The sequence below is a fragment of the Mangifera indica genome, chromosome 4, assembly GCF_011075055.1.
Source record: "Mangifera indica cultivar Alphonso chromosome 4, CATAS_Mindica_2.1, whole genome shotgun sequence".
NCBI classification, from domain to species: Eukaryota; Viridiplantae; Streptophyta; class Magnoliopsida; order Sapindales; family Anacardiaceae; genus Mangifera; species Mangifera indica.
Genome location: NC_058140.1, coordinates 19320577 through 19334889, shown reverse-complemented (window position 1 = coordinate 19334889; position 14313 = coordinate 19320577). Strand labels below are relative to the sequence as shown.

Here is a 14313-nt window from a genome sequence, read left to right as displayed (position 1 = left end):
GAAAAAAAAAAAGAACAACGATGGAAAAAAAGGGTTCTAGTGATTTACACTTAAACTTGCATATTTTGCTTTTGATTTGTTGTTTTCTAAATATGTATACTTCCAAAATTATGTTCAAAGCATGGCGTTTAATGGGCAAAAAATATTTTATATTTCTCTTTGAATTTGATATGAAATTAGAAGGAAGAAACCAAGTTTGTGTTAATTTTCCCTAATTTTCTTATTGATTAGATGGATTGCCCAAAAGAAGGAGACAAGATGAAGCCAGAAAAGATGTCTTTGTTTTTCTTTTGATCTTGCCAAACAATTGATAAGATTAATTGACAAAATCTAGAGTGTTAACTTTAAAGTCTACTCAAAACTATATGACAAACAAGCCACGAAATTTTATTTAGGAAATGGAATGGGCTTATGTTTTGCATTTGTTTTTGTTGTTATTCTCAGGGCTTTACTTGGTGAACTGAAGCCCATTACAACAGCTTATTAGCCTGTAAAGCGGAAAACTGATGATTAAGTTCAGCACTTGATCTTAGGGCTTTACTTGTCGAATGGTTGGAAATTGTCCTTGATATTCCAACCATCTCATAAATGTTTTTGATTTTGGTTCTTGCAAATAGTTCTTCACTTCTTTGTCTTTATGGGCTACATTGGGCTTGTCAATTGAAAGAACAACTTATTCAAGATGACTTGTTTTGGAATAAATAGTGCACTTGGGTTCCTAGTTATCCAGAGTCTGCAATTCAAGTACGGATCCCAATAAATTGAAGAGAAATCTGCCAGAACGTGGGGATTTAAATGCATCCCGCCGTCGATCAGGCTTCTTTCTGACTCTTTCAAAAATTTGGTCTTTTAAACCAGGCTCCCTCCAACCGTTGACCATCAGTTTTAACCATTAATCATCTGGGATCTTGTGATTGACTTCATTTAATGCATTAATTAATGCTTAAATATTTTTCCTTGTTTTTGGGTAAGTACTATTTTTCCTCTCTGGTTGTTGAAAGAGCTGAGTTTTTAAGAGCTTGGAAAGGTCAAGGGGTTGAAGTGTCGATGTTGATGAATTAATTAAAGCCACAATGATTTGGGTTTGATTTTTATTCCTGGGTCTGGGGGTCATTTTTTGGTTGGTGATTCTGAATATTATAATGGGCTCTTGAATATACTTCCACTTTCTCCAACCAACCCTTTAAAAAAGAACTTGGATTTGGAATTTGAATTGGTCTCTAACTCTTAATGCATGACGAGAAAGAGCATATATTTGGTCTTTTTTAATATTGCTTGGGATGATTTTTGTTGTGGTAGTTGGATGTTCTTTGTTCCCTTTGAGCTTCTTTGCACTTAGCCCGCTTTACAATTGTACATTATCTATTCAATTCACATTTAATTATTCACTTTATTATTTTAAGAAGGTTAAACTAATTATACTAAATAAATAAAATTTTAAATCATACTTATTATATAAAGTGAATTAAAAGTTTAATTTTGATATATTATTAATAGATTTTAAATTTATACTCTTTTATTTAGGTGTAATATATTTGTATTTCTTTTTCAATAAAACTATGTGTACCTATTTTGGGTATACAAATGTGTACACATTTATATGTGTCATCATGTGATTGGATGATTTTGAATTAAAAATTAAACAATAACCAATCATATGATGACACATATGAGTGTGCATACATTTGTGTACCCAAAGTGGGTACACATAGTATTGCTCTTTCTTTTTTATATACAATTGATAACTTATTTTTGTTATAGCCATTGGGGAAAATATATATTGGGTTTACAAATGTAAAGATTGAAATTCATATTACACAAAACCAATCGACTTATATTAAGGTCAAATCCACATACTTATATACCACTCATTTTACTCAAGTTTATTAGATGTGAGATTTTTTTTTTATTTTTTATATGAGTCTCCAACACCCCTACTTAAGTGCAACCACCTAGGTTATTAGACCTTCCTTTTGGCTCAACCCATCTAGGTGGTTAGATCCGCCTTTTGACGACGTCGGTTTTTTGCTAAATGCATTGTTATTTCTATTCAAAAACACTTTAGACTGTGAAACCCATCGTTTGGTTCGTGTTCTGATACCAAGTGAAAAATATATATTAGACTTACCAGTGTAAAAATTGAAACTCATATTACACAAAATCAATTGATTTATGTTAAAGTCTAATCCGTACACTTATATACAATTCATTTTACTCAAGTTTATTAGATATAAGACCCTTTTTTCTTTCTTTTTCATATGAGTCTCCAACAACCATAACCAATATATTTAATTATGAATTCTCACAATCTAAGTTAAAAAATTGAAGTTGGTTTGAATTTGAAACGTTCAAGTCTTTTATACAACAAAGCCTTCCATTTGAAGTTTTCCAAAATAAGTTGGTGGGCATCTTGAGATTGACTGATATATTTTTAGGGCTAATTCGGCAACTATTCAACACGGTCAAGCTGGACTGGACTGGACTGGACTGGACTGGTGGAGGTTCCAACACCCCACTCAAGGTGCATTGATTTTAATAATATTATTCTTAATCAATAATCATGGAAAAAATCTCTTAATCATTGTGTTTATAATTAATAAACCATGCTTTAGTCTTAAATGTGGTATTTAATTTTGCTTTATAAATTCTAAGAAGCTAATTTTGTCATTGTCTTCAATAGCTTTATTATTTTTTAAATTAAAGAAGCATTAAGTGTAGTGCATGAATGCGGAATTCATAGAGTTCTTGTAAAGAATCAACAACCAAACCAAACATAAATGTCTAAGTTTGAGCAGCATCCATCAGACAGAAACCATATATTTTTATAATAATAGAATTAAATTGGCCAAATAACTATTTCCTACCAAGGTTTTATGCAAATACAACTTTCTATTCATTAACTATCGAAACTTTAAATATATACCAATCTGTTAAATTTTATTATTGTTGTCAGGGGTAAGATTATTATTTAATAAAAATATTTTTAAAACTAAAAATTTATCACATTTACAATCCCAAGTTTAAAAACTAACAAATCAATCCCACAAAAATTTTGAAAAACTTATATTACCTCCTGAGTTTTTGTAGCAATTGCTGAAAACCAAGATAAAGGCGATGACGGTATTCTCCTTCCCTCTTGGCTTCTCTCTCAATCGTTGTCCATTATCGACCATCATTGACCGTCTTCTTCCCTCATTGATGATGCAACGAAGAGACTTAGATCTTAGTCTCTTTGTAGCATTGTCGGTGAGGGGAGAAGACTAACAAAAATATAACTTGACTAAGAGAGAAGTCAGGAAAGAGAGAGAATGTTATTGTCATTGTTGTATCTGACCGTAGGCAATTACTGCAAAAACCTAGAGAAAAATTTTGATTTTTCAAACTTTGGATGGGAAAAGGTAGGGTAAAATTGTTAGTTTAAAAATTTGATGGATAAAATGTAATGAATTTATAATTTTTAAAATAATTTTATCAAACAACAATTTTACATGACAATGAAATTTAACAAAAATATGAATATTTAGATTTTCATTAATTATTAAATAAAAAATTGATTTACACCAAACCTTGGGTGGTATATAACCATTTAACCCAATCAAATTGATTTGACAAACAAGAAGCACATCTCAGTCATGTCATCCTGGCAATTATAGCCTAATGACTATTTTTCATCCAAAACTTTCATCTCTTAAATTTAAAAAATCCATTTATTCATTCATGTATTAGCTACTCTTGTTAATGATAAAACTTATAGGTGGAGGCAAAATGTCAACTTTGTGAGCGAGAGTTGGTTGGCTGCCTTACTGAACTTGTGAAGAAAGGAGATGAAAGGAAGTGAAGAAGAGAAGAATTAAGAAGAAAGATAAGGACAGTGGAAAATTAAACGATGATTATTATTTGATGTTATTTTTATAATTTCAATAAGATTAAGAACAAATTACAATCAGTGTTTGATATCAATACCAAACGTTTAGAACAGTTGCTTAGTTTGTTAAAAGGATAAATTAGTAAATTTATAATAAAATTAAACGGTTTTTATGAATAAAAATGTCTGACGGGGTATAAATAAATTTTTAAAATTTAAAAGGTGAAAATTACAGTTCATCAAATTTGGTGTGGGAAATAGTTATTCGGCCAGCATTAGCAATAATTGTACAAAATTTCAGTGTCTACTTGCGCCCTTGTGTGGAGCTGGTGTATCTGGTACTGGTATCTGAAAACGACTCCTTTAACTAATATTTATTCATTAATGATTGTACTGCAACCAAACGACGTCATCCCTTCGATTCAACCAAACAATTTCACATTAGCTTTCCCGGTGAGAAGAATATTTAAAGAGACTGGCATGTTGATGATAGTGCAGTATTAAATAATGTATCAAGTTTAATCCTTTTGTTGATATGGTACTTCCTGCACACGTGGGAAGGACGACGACAAAGCGTAGTAGGCGGAGGAGGGCCGCTATAAAGTGATTTGCTTGCAAAATAAGGCAACGAAAACAAATATGTATATAAGTAGATCAGTGAAATTATCTGCAATCAATTTTGAATAATTAATTAAGAGTTTAAATAATATATCATTTAGATATCCAATCCTATTTTCCCGTCCACGTGCATATAGCATTGGTCAAACATGAAATGCAGAGACTGAGAGGCAGATACGGAAGGAGAAAGAGTACCACCACATTCATGGAATAACTTAATCTGACTCTCTTGCTGTGTTCTGCTGCCTGTTCCCTGATCTCTCTTTGCGTTTGTGATTGTTCTTTATCTCACAGAGCCACCACTCTGTCAGAGGAATCCGGGTTCCTACTTCCTTTATAGGAACAAGATTCCTCTTTCATGTTCAACTTCTTTTCTTTTCACCTTCAGGTTCGTTTTCAATCTTTTCTTTCTCTTGCCTGCATTTCATTATTTGTTTGTTGTTTGTTTTTTGCATTACTAGGTGGGACAACTGTAAAAGTATGGATAGTGGACTTTGTTGATATAGCTTTCTTAGTTTGTCATTTTCCATTGTAAGTTAAATTTTTTATTTTTGTTTTTTCTTATGTATAAAGTTTACTTCTTTTCCATTTTATGTAATATTCAAATATAATGCTAGCTCTAGTTGATGAAAAGTTTTGTATATTTTGCCTCTCACGTCTTGCGTGTAGGCTTTTTAATGTATATTACTATATTATTTACAATGCTGCAACTACTTTCTCTGTGCTTCCAGCTGAAAGAGACAATTTTTTTGCATATTTGTATAATGTCCAATTGTTTTCAGATTCAAGGAACTGTTTGTCTTTATCATCTTATATGATGAGGACTTACATTATTCTTTTCTTCTCTTTGACAAGGAGATGTTTGTTCATCTCCTTTCTCTCTTTTTATAATATAATTTTATTTGTCCCTAATTGGCTAATCATGGTATTGAGAGAAAAGGGGATTTTTCTTTAAGCATAAGTACTTCATTTTCTTCATGATTTTGATTAAGTAGGTAATTTGATTAAAGTTTTCGTGGCCTTTTTCTGAAATAGTTGCTTTGTCCAAGTCTTATGCTTTCTATGATTAAAACTTGTGCAATTCTTGAAGTACCTAACAATTGATATATGATCTTTTAATTTTGTAATTCAGATTTCTTCAGAGGTAGAGTTTGATTGTATGACTGCAGGTGACATCTCTGTGCAATATATCATCTTAGAGACTTTAGAATTTGTATTTAGGCAGAGCCTTAATCTGCATCCAGAACCAGAAGCAAGGAGCAGTCACAAGAGAATTGATGATATGGAGGCTGATGAAGGCAAGTATTATATTTAGTACCTACAGATATATCACCTTTTTATTGATTAAGCATTATGCCCCTTGGCTGTGTGAATACTTCAACTTACTCGTTCTGAAGACTAAAATCTTCAGAACTAAGTTTTCTTAGATTTACGATTTATAGAACAATTAATTTTGGTTAAATTCAGCTTCTGCTTTTAGTTTTTACTACATTACTTTCTTTGTTCAAAACAAATCTTCATTAATAGGCTTATTTGGCATGAAAAAACTTTCTTAGATTTAAGTATGGAAAGTCCCTTTGTTTCTTTATTTGATGTAGAAGAATACATGGCAGGCTCTTTCGCTTCCTGGAGTTCGTATGCCTTATGCATACTCTTGCAGTGAGGTTGGCATTTTATGAAGTCCATAAATACTGAGGCCTGAGGGAGATTTGCATAAGGTTGCCGTGTCATAATGGGCAGTTGTATCTCAAGACAGGGTGGCGAGCAAAGAGAAAACAGGAAACACTTCGGCAAATATGGGAAACGTTTTCGAAAGATTTCGTTTTCGATTCACAATATGTCAGTTAAACGGATTAGTGATGCCGGAAAAAGAGGCAAAACTGTTCATCCCAACTTTGAGAAGAGTGGTGCAAACAGCCACAACGAAGGTGAGGTGACTAACAAGTCATTTCAGGTCACCCAGATGCAATGGAACCACAGCCAAATTGATGCAACAGGTACATTCTTTCTCCTGGTATTGCTGCAGAAAATCTTTAGTATATCCCCTGAAACAGGAAAGAGTGAAAAAAAAAAATGTATGTCATTACTTGGATTCCGTCTATCTAAAGAAGGTAATTTGTATGGAATTTGTTAGATATGCCATCTATCCTCCTACTGGGGTGGAATGAGACCATTTGAAAAAAATTTCTGAGCATGAAAATTCAATAATTTGCAGGACTATGCCAAGAAGAAGCATGGTTTGACTCGGTTAGTAGTATAGATTCTGATTCAGATGACGACTTCTGTAGTGTTCTTGGAGGTAATTACTTTCGTCTCATCATAGAAAAGTGTGAATTTTTGCTCGGTTTTTCTCCCTGCCAGATACATTTCCTTCAATTGGTAACACAATTGGGCATTTTTAAAATGCTCAAATGCTCCAATATGAAACTGCCTTGCTTTCGGGGTCTAATTTTGAGAAGTTTTATGAAAGTTACCTTAAAATAGATGGAGGTAAATCAGAGAAATGCTTAAACAAAGATGTAAGCAAAGGCATGCATGAAGCTGGGGAGAAAAATCTTGAAAATAGAATAAAATAAACTGTTATCATGCTTTCTGTAATGAGGAAATCCTATGTTACAGAAGAACCAACACAATTTTGTAAGCACAAAGTATGGTTGACTCTTTTTTTTTTTTTATATCTGTATATGATTTAGAAATATGTTCATTTGTTGTAACTGAAAGTACAAGCATATGAACAGGTCAAACTGAAAAATTTCTATATGGTCCCAGAGGAGGATTTCTGATTCCATGTACAACAGTAGAGAAGTCAGATTCAGCAAGCTGGTCTGAGGTTTCACCTTCTGTTTTTAAACTCCGCGGTGAAAATTATTTTAGGTAAGAACATTTCTCTTGCCGCCCTAGATACCATATTGTGAATGCATAACTTATAACAACTTGTAAATTTTTTTTCTTTCATTGTGGCAAACTTAACATAAACTTTTTTATGATGCAGAGATAAACAGAAGCGTCCAGCTCCAAACTACCACGCATACATTCCAATTGGTGTTGATTTGTTTGCCTGCCCTCGGAAGATAGATCACATTGCACAACACATTGAACTTCCTCATGTGAAAGCACATGACAAAGTGCCCTCACTACTTATTGTTAACATACAGGTTTGATCTCTTTACTTTTTTCCAGGTGACATGGTTCATGTCACTGCTCTACTCTCCATTCATATAATGCTTGGAAATAATTCATGAATACTCGTAGCAGCTTCCTTCTTATCCTGCCGCTATGTTCCTTGGTGAATGTGATGGCGAAGGCATGAGCCTTGTGCTATACTTCAAAATATCCGAGAATTTCGACAAAGAGATATCTGTTCATTTCCAGGACTCTGTCAAGGTAAGTTCAACCTTTCTGTATGAACTGCTTATAAGTTAAATGGGCTGATCAAATTTGTGGTGCCCCATAACTGGGCTTAGCCTGTTTATTTCAGGGAAAAAAGTCTTATTACAGGAGACATTCTTAAAAGAAGACATTAATTTTTTTCCTAATGTTGGTTTCTTGTGTAGAGATTCGTTGAGGGTGAGAAGGAAAAGGTTACAGGTTTCGCAAAGGAGTTGATGGTTCCATACAGAGAAAGGTTAAAAATTTTGGCCGGTGTGGTCAATCCAGAGGACCTTGCATTATCTTCCGCAGAGAAAAAGCTTATACAAGCTTACAATAATAAGCCGGTGCTTTCACGCCCTCAACACAAATTCTTTAAGGTAAAGAAAACACCTCTATTCAAGTTTTCATGTATTACTAAAGATGAATAGATTTTGATCCTTAGCAATTGCTCAAATTTGGCTTTTCATAAGCATTCAACCATGTTACCATTTTAGCAGCATTGGAGTAACATGACGATGCTTTTTGTTATAAAGGGACCCAATTACCTGGAGATCGACCTGGATGTACACCGATTCAGCTACATATCCAGAAAAGGATTCGAATCATTCCGCGATCGTTTGAATAAAGTGAAACTTGATTTGGGTTTAACCATTCAGGTATAAAATGCTGGTGAATTGCAGACAAATTCCAGTTTTTAAATGTTTAACTGCTAAAAGTAACTTCGGCTTTGGTTGGGTGTTACTGACAGGCACAGAAGCCTGAGGAACTGCCAGAACAAGTGTTGTGTTGTGTACGATTGAATAACATTGATTTTGTACATCATGGTCAAATACCTACGCTTGTAACTCAAGGTTGATCAATTTAACAATGGACAGCTCCTGAGATTTAATTTAGAGCTAAAAATTCCAGAACATTTAAGCATCAACAGATGAATTCTATAGTAGCTGCATCACCATGTTCATCAGCTGTATACAACTGAAAAATCAAAGAAAAAGAAAATTCTTTTTTTCTCAATTGTTCTTAACTCTTGTTCCTTTTAATCTTATACACCATCAATTATCATCTGTTAGAAGCAAGATTCGAAGATCTGTTATGAGATCGCTGGTTGGTTCAGTGCTGAGATCCTAGAGATTGATCAATTTTGGTTCAAGCACAATACAGGAGTACATCAAAATATCAAATACAAAATAAGGAAGCTGACAGGTTATAAAAAATAATTCAAGTATAATTTAGCACAATAAATAAATACGGCCGCATAAGTAGGCAACTTTATACAGAAAGCTATATATGAAAAAAAAAAAAATCTCTGGTCAGTCAAAAGATTGAAACCCAGATACAAACATTTGTAAACATATGAAGCAACAACACTTTACGTAATTTCATGTACAAAAGAATGCACAGAAGCAAATTTCGATACAATATACCAACTAAACTAGTATAAATATTTTATAGTATTGCCTTCTAAACCCAGTAAGGCCAATTTCTTTTTGAGTTGATATCTCTCCTTCATTTTAGACCTCTTTCTTTTCTATATTAACTTTGAGAAGATGACCATGAACAAAACAATGGCCATGATTTTGAGAAACAGATCTATGAAAAGATAACTTACAGTTTTTGCCTAATCCCCTGCAGCTTTCATTTTCAACTTAACCTCTGCGTCTTAGTGTGATTACAACTCTGAGCAACTATGTCAAATGCTCTTCTTTTAACCGTAAAAGCGCTATAGGCTGTTGATTATTGTTTGCATAATCTGTTTTGGTATTTTGTGGTTTTATCTGTGAAGCATTACTGTTGGCTGTGTTGTGGCTACTAGTTTTAGCAGCTGGTACATCATGATTATGTTTGCCCTCGTACGTTGTTATGACAGCTTTTGGGTCTGTTGAAGCCCTCTCAACGTGCTTACGGACATTGCAACCAGGAAATGTGCATTTATAATAACTCCTGTGCATTATATAAGAAGACATTAAGAATATTTCAATACATACCAAGTGTAAAGACATCAAATTATAAGGGATAACAAAATTTATATGCTCAGGAACCAACAAACACAAAAAAGACTTTATTTTATAGGAAATGAACCAATAATAATTTTTAAACTGTAAGTATTTTGTATGGCCAAATTTATTAATGGACTAGTCACATGACTCCAAATACACGTACAAGCATACATATGTCCAGACAAAGCTGTATTTTCTTCTGTGCCAAAACTTAAATTAATAGAATGAGGGAATTCAAATATAATAACTCAGGGTTAGCCTCATTAAGATGCCGTATTGAGAAATCATTAATCTCCAAAGCTTTATACTTATGAGAAATGGCCCAACCATGGAACTTAAACTTAACATACAGCGATATTTTTTTCGTCAACTGTACACATAATTATTTAAGAGTTGACTATAGCAAAATAGCAACATTGGTTTTCTCCAAGGGCTAATGAAAACCTATAAAGACAGGAATGTTAAGTTAATAAACATACTAAAGTTTCAGCCCATTTTTTCTTTGTGGAGCGGTTACAGATGGTTTTTTTAACTGAACCAATAATGATGACTACTTTTCACTTTCTGTAATATCAAGTATTTTAATTGCCAACATAATGAGTATGTAAGTAGTCAATTAGAGAGACTTTCTACAGTAAATAGCAACAGAAGTGACTATCAAGTAACAAATATAGCAATCAAAGGATAATGAATGACGAGCATAAACTAGAGGTTGTAAGAAGTAAGCAACGGATTCAGTTTAAAGTCAATGATTTTAAAAGAGCAGAACAATTTGGAACTGCTAAAATCACTGTAATGCCCACTAAGTAGTCATACATCCGACAAGCACAATTATAGTAAACTAAGAATATAAAGAGGGAAAAGATATCCGACCTAGGATAAGGATTCCCCTTGACAACTTTTTGGCCATATTTGCGCCATCTGTAGCCGTCATCCAAAAGATCAACTTCACTGGTTGTCTGCACGATGATTTTAGGTTCAGTAACAGTCCTATGTGACGAAGCTGGCTCTGAAACGCTGACCTCTGTATTTCTGCACCCAAGAAAGAGGTTTTATTAGTAAAACAATACAAACAATTGAACAAAAGGAACTTATTTATAATCAGGTACATCTTTTTTTTTTTTTTTTCAGATAAGAAGCTAAAGAAATTGCATTAACAGTTATTCAATGGAGAACAGGTATATCTTCCCATATTAAACATTACCTTCTCTTTGGGTGAGGCTCATCTTCATCTTTCTGATCTACACCAGTTTCAGCATCACCCACTTCCTCACTGTCACTTGTCCCAGATACATTTTCAGGTGTAGCCTGGCTAGATTCTTGATCCTTCAGTCTGTTTACATTTCCACTCTGATATTGAGAAGATAATTCAGAATTCCCCTGGTTATAGGAATTCCCGTTCACGTTTCCAGTATCCTTGGAACGTTTATTAGATTGAGGTGGTTGATGGTTGTGTTGCCCCTTGTAGATAATTTCAGTTACTTGGCCATCAAGAGATCGTTCAACCTTCTTCTTGACAGGGCAATTAGGATGCGTGCATTTGTAATAACTTCGAGGAAATTCACTTCCTTTCACCTGCTTCTGCCCATATTTGCGCCAGTTATAGGGGTCATCAGCAGGCTTATCCAGAACATACGAAGAAGATTGTGGTCTCTGATCAGACTGAGAGAAGTCTGAGGAATCCTTAACTATTACTCTAGAATCTGGCAGTGTGGGCAGCGTCTGCTGCTGTGTGGTTCTATTTGCAGTAAATGATGAGATTTGAGGCATAGATGTTACAGGGGCTGATGACAAAGAAGATGAATATTCAGCTGGAATATGCACATGGGATTGGACTTGGGCAGCCTGGGCAGTGACCTGAGCAAGGGCCTGTTGGTGTGTCATTCCAAATGGTCCCTGCATCCATCCATAATCAAGAAAATTAATAATAGATACATGTCTGGGCTTTAGAGCCACAAGCTACAGACCACTGATGAGGACTGAAATACAAAATAGGACATAGCTTCAACAAGCCATGAGTACGACAAGTTGCACTCACCCATTGGGAGCACAGCCCTCAAATTAATTGATTGAAAGCTAATACTCCTTCGTTTCTTGGTAGCCAATACAGCCATGACCAGATGGGAGGATTTTTCATCTATTTGTCTTAAAGCTATCCAATGTTGTTTAAATTTTGGATACAGGAGTTAGATAGTGCACAGAAACACAACTGGATCTCCAAGAGCAATAACCAACTGCTTTTCAGTCGTTTGTGCATAAAATTATGCAAATGCAGTAAGCCGATGCATATCAATTAAAATATGATCCAGATGGCTAGTATCCAGTCCACTTAGCTACTTAGAATAAGGTTTTATCCAAAAAAAAAAAAATTGGAACTATCTGAGCAATATGGTCACAATCTTTGTCAATTCATTTAAATTGTTCAGTTCAGGGGTAATCCTTGTTCATAATCAACTCTTTTAAAAATTTTTTTAAAAAAAAGTATCTATAGTTGCTTAACATAGCATTCACATACAAACATAATGTCTGCCTACAAATTTTTGGTCAATAACAAAAATGGTGGTTGTCTCACAATAAAGTTACAGAATTAACTGTTAATTACTAATCTGCCAATGTCATGTAAGATTTTTCAATACTTTGAAAGCAACTCGAGCATAGCATGGGTCTAAATGACAAACAAAACTGATATAGATGGCATTTAATTGGTAAGCAAGGTGACCATAAGCTATTTGTACAGGGTAAGCAATTGAAGATATGAAGGTCTATAAAATGCAACACAGCAAGAGAAAAGGGAGAGGCCAAACAACTTCTGATCAACAAGATTGCTTCCACAGCATAAGACATGCATCCCAAGCCAATTGAAGACAAATCCATGTCGGAACAAAACATTAAAATATTTTTATAAACATTGTGATTCAGTATTTAGAGTACTTTTTATGATTGGAAGTGTACTTGCGGCTCGTCAACATACCGTTTGCCCAAGTGTGGTCTGTATCACATGAAGTTGCCCAAACCAGATAAAAAGAGCTATAGTTACCAACTTCCATTGTTAGGACTCAATGAAAAGGAATTTTCTTCAAATTCATTATATAACGATGCTAGCAGCTACTCTATTTTTCCCTACTTAGTGTATGGGTTAACTAGAGGATTTTATTTTCTGGCCTCCTCCTTTCTGCCTTAAGAGGCAATCCCAGTTGAACAAATTAGTTGGAAGGTTGCACGTACCAGCATAAATGAGTTATACTTTATATAAGCAGTGATTGACTATAATATGTAAAAAAATCTGAGTATTAAACAGTTCCAATCTTCTAAAGTACGACCTATTAGGAAATATCAGATATGCTTCATTTCTCTCTCACTGCAGATCTATCCTCCACTCCATCAAAGTAACAGACTTAAATTACCACAAAGTTCCCTAAAAATTTTCAGCTTTTACATTAATTAGGCCTTTGTAGTTGTTATTTCTCAATTTAAGAACTTAAAGTAATAGCCTCATTAGTTATTTTAACTTGCTAGCGGTTCGATTCCCACGTTACTGTATTTATATTCAAAATCTGTTTTAAACAATTATTCATGAACTCTTTTTCTCTACGCCATTTTGACATACATTCATTTATTGCTATAACCTTGATTCAACACGATCCTCACAAAACATAATATTAATCACAAATTTAATAAAATAGTGAATATTAAAGCTTAAGCCAAACAATTGAAGTTGAATTCGGTTACCAAAAAAATTGAAGTTGAATTCAATCACCTGTCCAGGAGAGAACAATCCCAAATTCGGTGAGTCAAGCAGAGCTCCAGGGGTCAAGCCAGGCGGCACCGCGAAAATCGGCGACGGTTGTGCAATCACCAAACCGGATGGTCTATTCTGCTTGAACCGAAAATCCATCTCACCACGTCCGCTGACGCTATCCCCCGAACTTCTCTCCACATGCTCCGGTAAATTCGGTCTGAATTGGCCGGAAGGAGCAGGAGACGCCATGGCCCCAGCGAGCAACTGGGAGAATGACTTACACTCGTCGGAGTCGGAGAACAGGCTCGAAACCAAAGTCATGGGCCCCGGACTGAAGCCCAGGCCCAGCCCCGAGACAGCTCCCTGAGCGTTATTGAATAAAGCTTCAGCGAATGAAGCTCGCGGGGGTAGCATGATAGTCGGATGTGACGGAGGAGTTGATGACTTTGTCAGCTGTGACGAAGTCGTCGATGCTTTCTCTTGATTATCAGCCATTAGATTAAAAATGGAAACTAAAGCGTCGGTTGTTTTAACTTTAAGCTTTTGGATTAACAGATCTGAAATTCAGCAAAAAGTCCACGCCCCCACATATCGAAAAGCTCTATGTGCCTTTGAGTTTTCTTCTGGTTTTTGTCTGCCTGTCTGGCTGTCTCTCAGCGGGTTAGATGAAGCAGAAAGAAACTTTCTGATTGGCTAGCCGCTTCTTTCATTCTTCCGAGTTT

The 14313-nt window shown here is 34.7% G+C and overlaps 2 protein-coding genes across 4 annotated transcripts; one reads left to right on the top strand and one right to left on the bottom strand.

The window, feature by feature from the left end:
- Positions 1 to 5327: 5327 nt before the first annotated feature.
- LOC123214519 lies at positions 5328 to 8869 on the top strand. 3 transcript variants are annotated; one of them, XM_044634332.1, is made up of 10 exons: positions 5328 to 5478; positions 5653 to 5781; positions 6097 to 6480; positions 6699 to 6782; positions 7222 to 7357; positions 7476 to 7638; positions 7739 to 7867; positions 8038 to 8232; positions 8389 to 8511; positions 8604 to 8869. In XM_044634332.1, exons 3-10 carry the CDS (start codon positions 6216 to 6218, stop codon positions 8709 to 8711), a joined length of 1203 nt encoding a protein of 400 aa, XP_044490267.1. In that variant the 5' UTR covers positions 5328 to 5478; positions 5653 to 5781; positions 6097 to 6215; the 3' UTR covers positions 8712 to 8869. The 3 variants fall into 3 exon arrangements, with proteins under 3 accessions (XP_044490267.1, XP_044490266.1, XP_044490268.1); XM_044634331.1 differs by having other exon boundaries at positions 5616 to 5781; XM_044634333.1 differs by having other exon boundaries at positions 5332 to 5474; positions 5616 to 5781.
- A 188-nt stretch (positions 8870 to 9057) lies between these two features.
- LOC123214518 (probable WRKY transcription factor 4) lies at positions 9058 to 14313 on the bottom strand. The gene is made up of 4 exons (XM_044634330.1): positions 13610 to 14313; positions 11057 to 11748; positions 10726 to 10884; positions 9058 to 9796 (listed from the first exon to the last, which is right to left on the bottom strand). Exons 1-4 carry the CDS (start codon positions 14084 to 14086, stop codon positions 9541 to 9543), a joined length of 1584 nt encoding a protein of 527 aa, XP_044490265.1. The 5' UTR covers positions 14087 to 14313; the 3' UTR covers positions 9058 to 9540.

Excerpts from the sequence above, each read along its gene's own strand:
- LOC123214518 (XM_044634330.1), bottom strand. The coding sequence starts at position 14,086 with ATGGCTGATAATCAAGAGAAAGCATCGACGACTTCGTCACAGCTGACA. Across the intron at positions 11,749-13,609 it reads GATTGTTCTCTCCTGGACAG|GGACCATTTGGAATGACACA; the intron begins GTGATTGAATTC and ends GGATGGATGCAG. Across the intron at positions 10,885-11,056 it reads GAGCCTCACCCAAAGAGAAG|AAATACAGAGGTCAGCGTTT; the intron begins GTAATGTTTAAT and ends TCTTGGGTGCAG.
- LOC123214519 (XM_044634332.1), top strand. The coding sequence starts at position 6,216 with ATGGGCAGTTGTATCTCAAGACAGGGTGGCGAGCAAAGAGAAAACAGG. Across the intron at positions 6,783-7,221 it reads CTTCTGTAGTGTTCTTGGAG|GTCAAACTGAAAAATTTCTA; the intron begins GTAATTACTTTC and ends GCATATGAACAG. Across the intron at positions 8,512-8,603 it reads ATTTGGGTTTAACCATTCAG|GCACAGAAGCCTGAGGAACT; the intron begins GTATAAAATGCT and ends TGTTACTGACAG.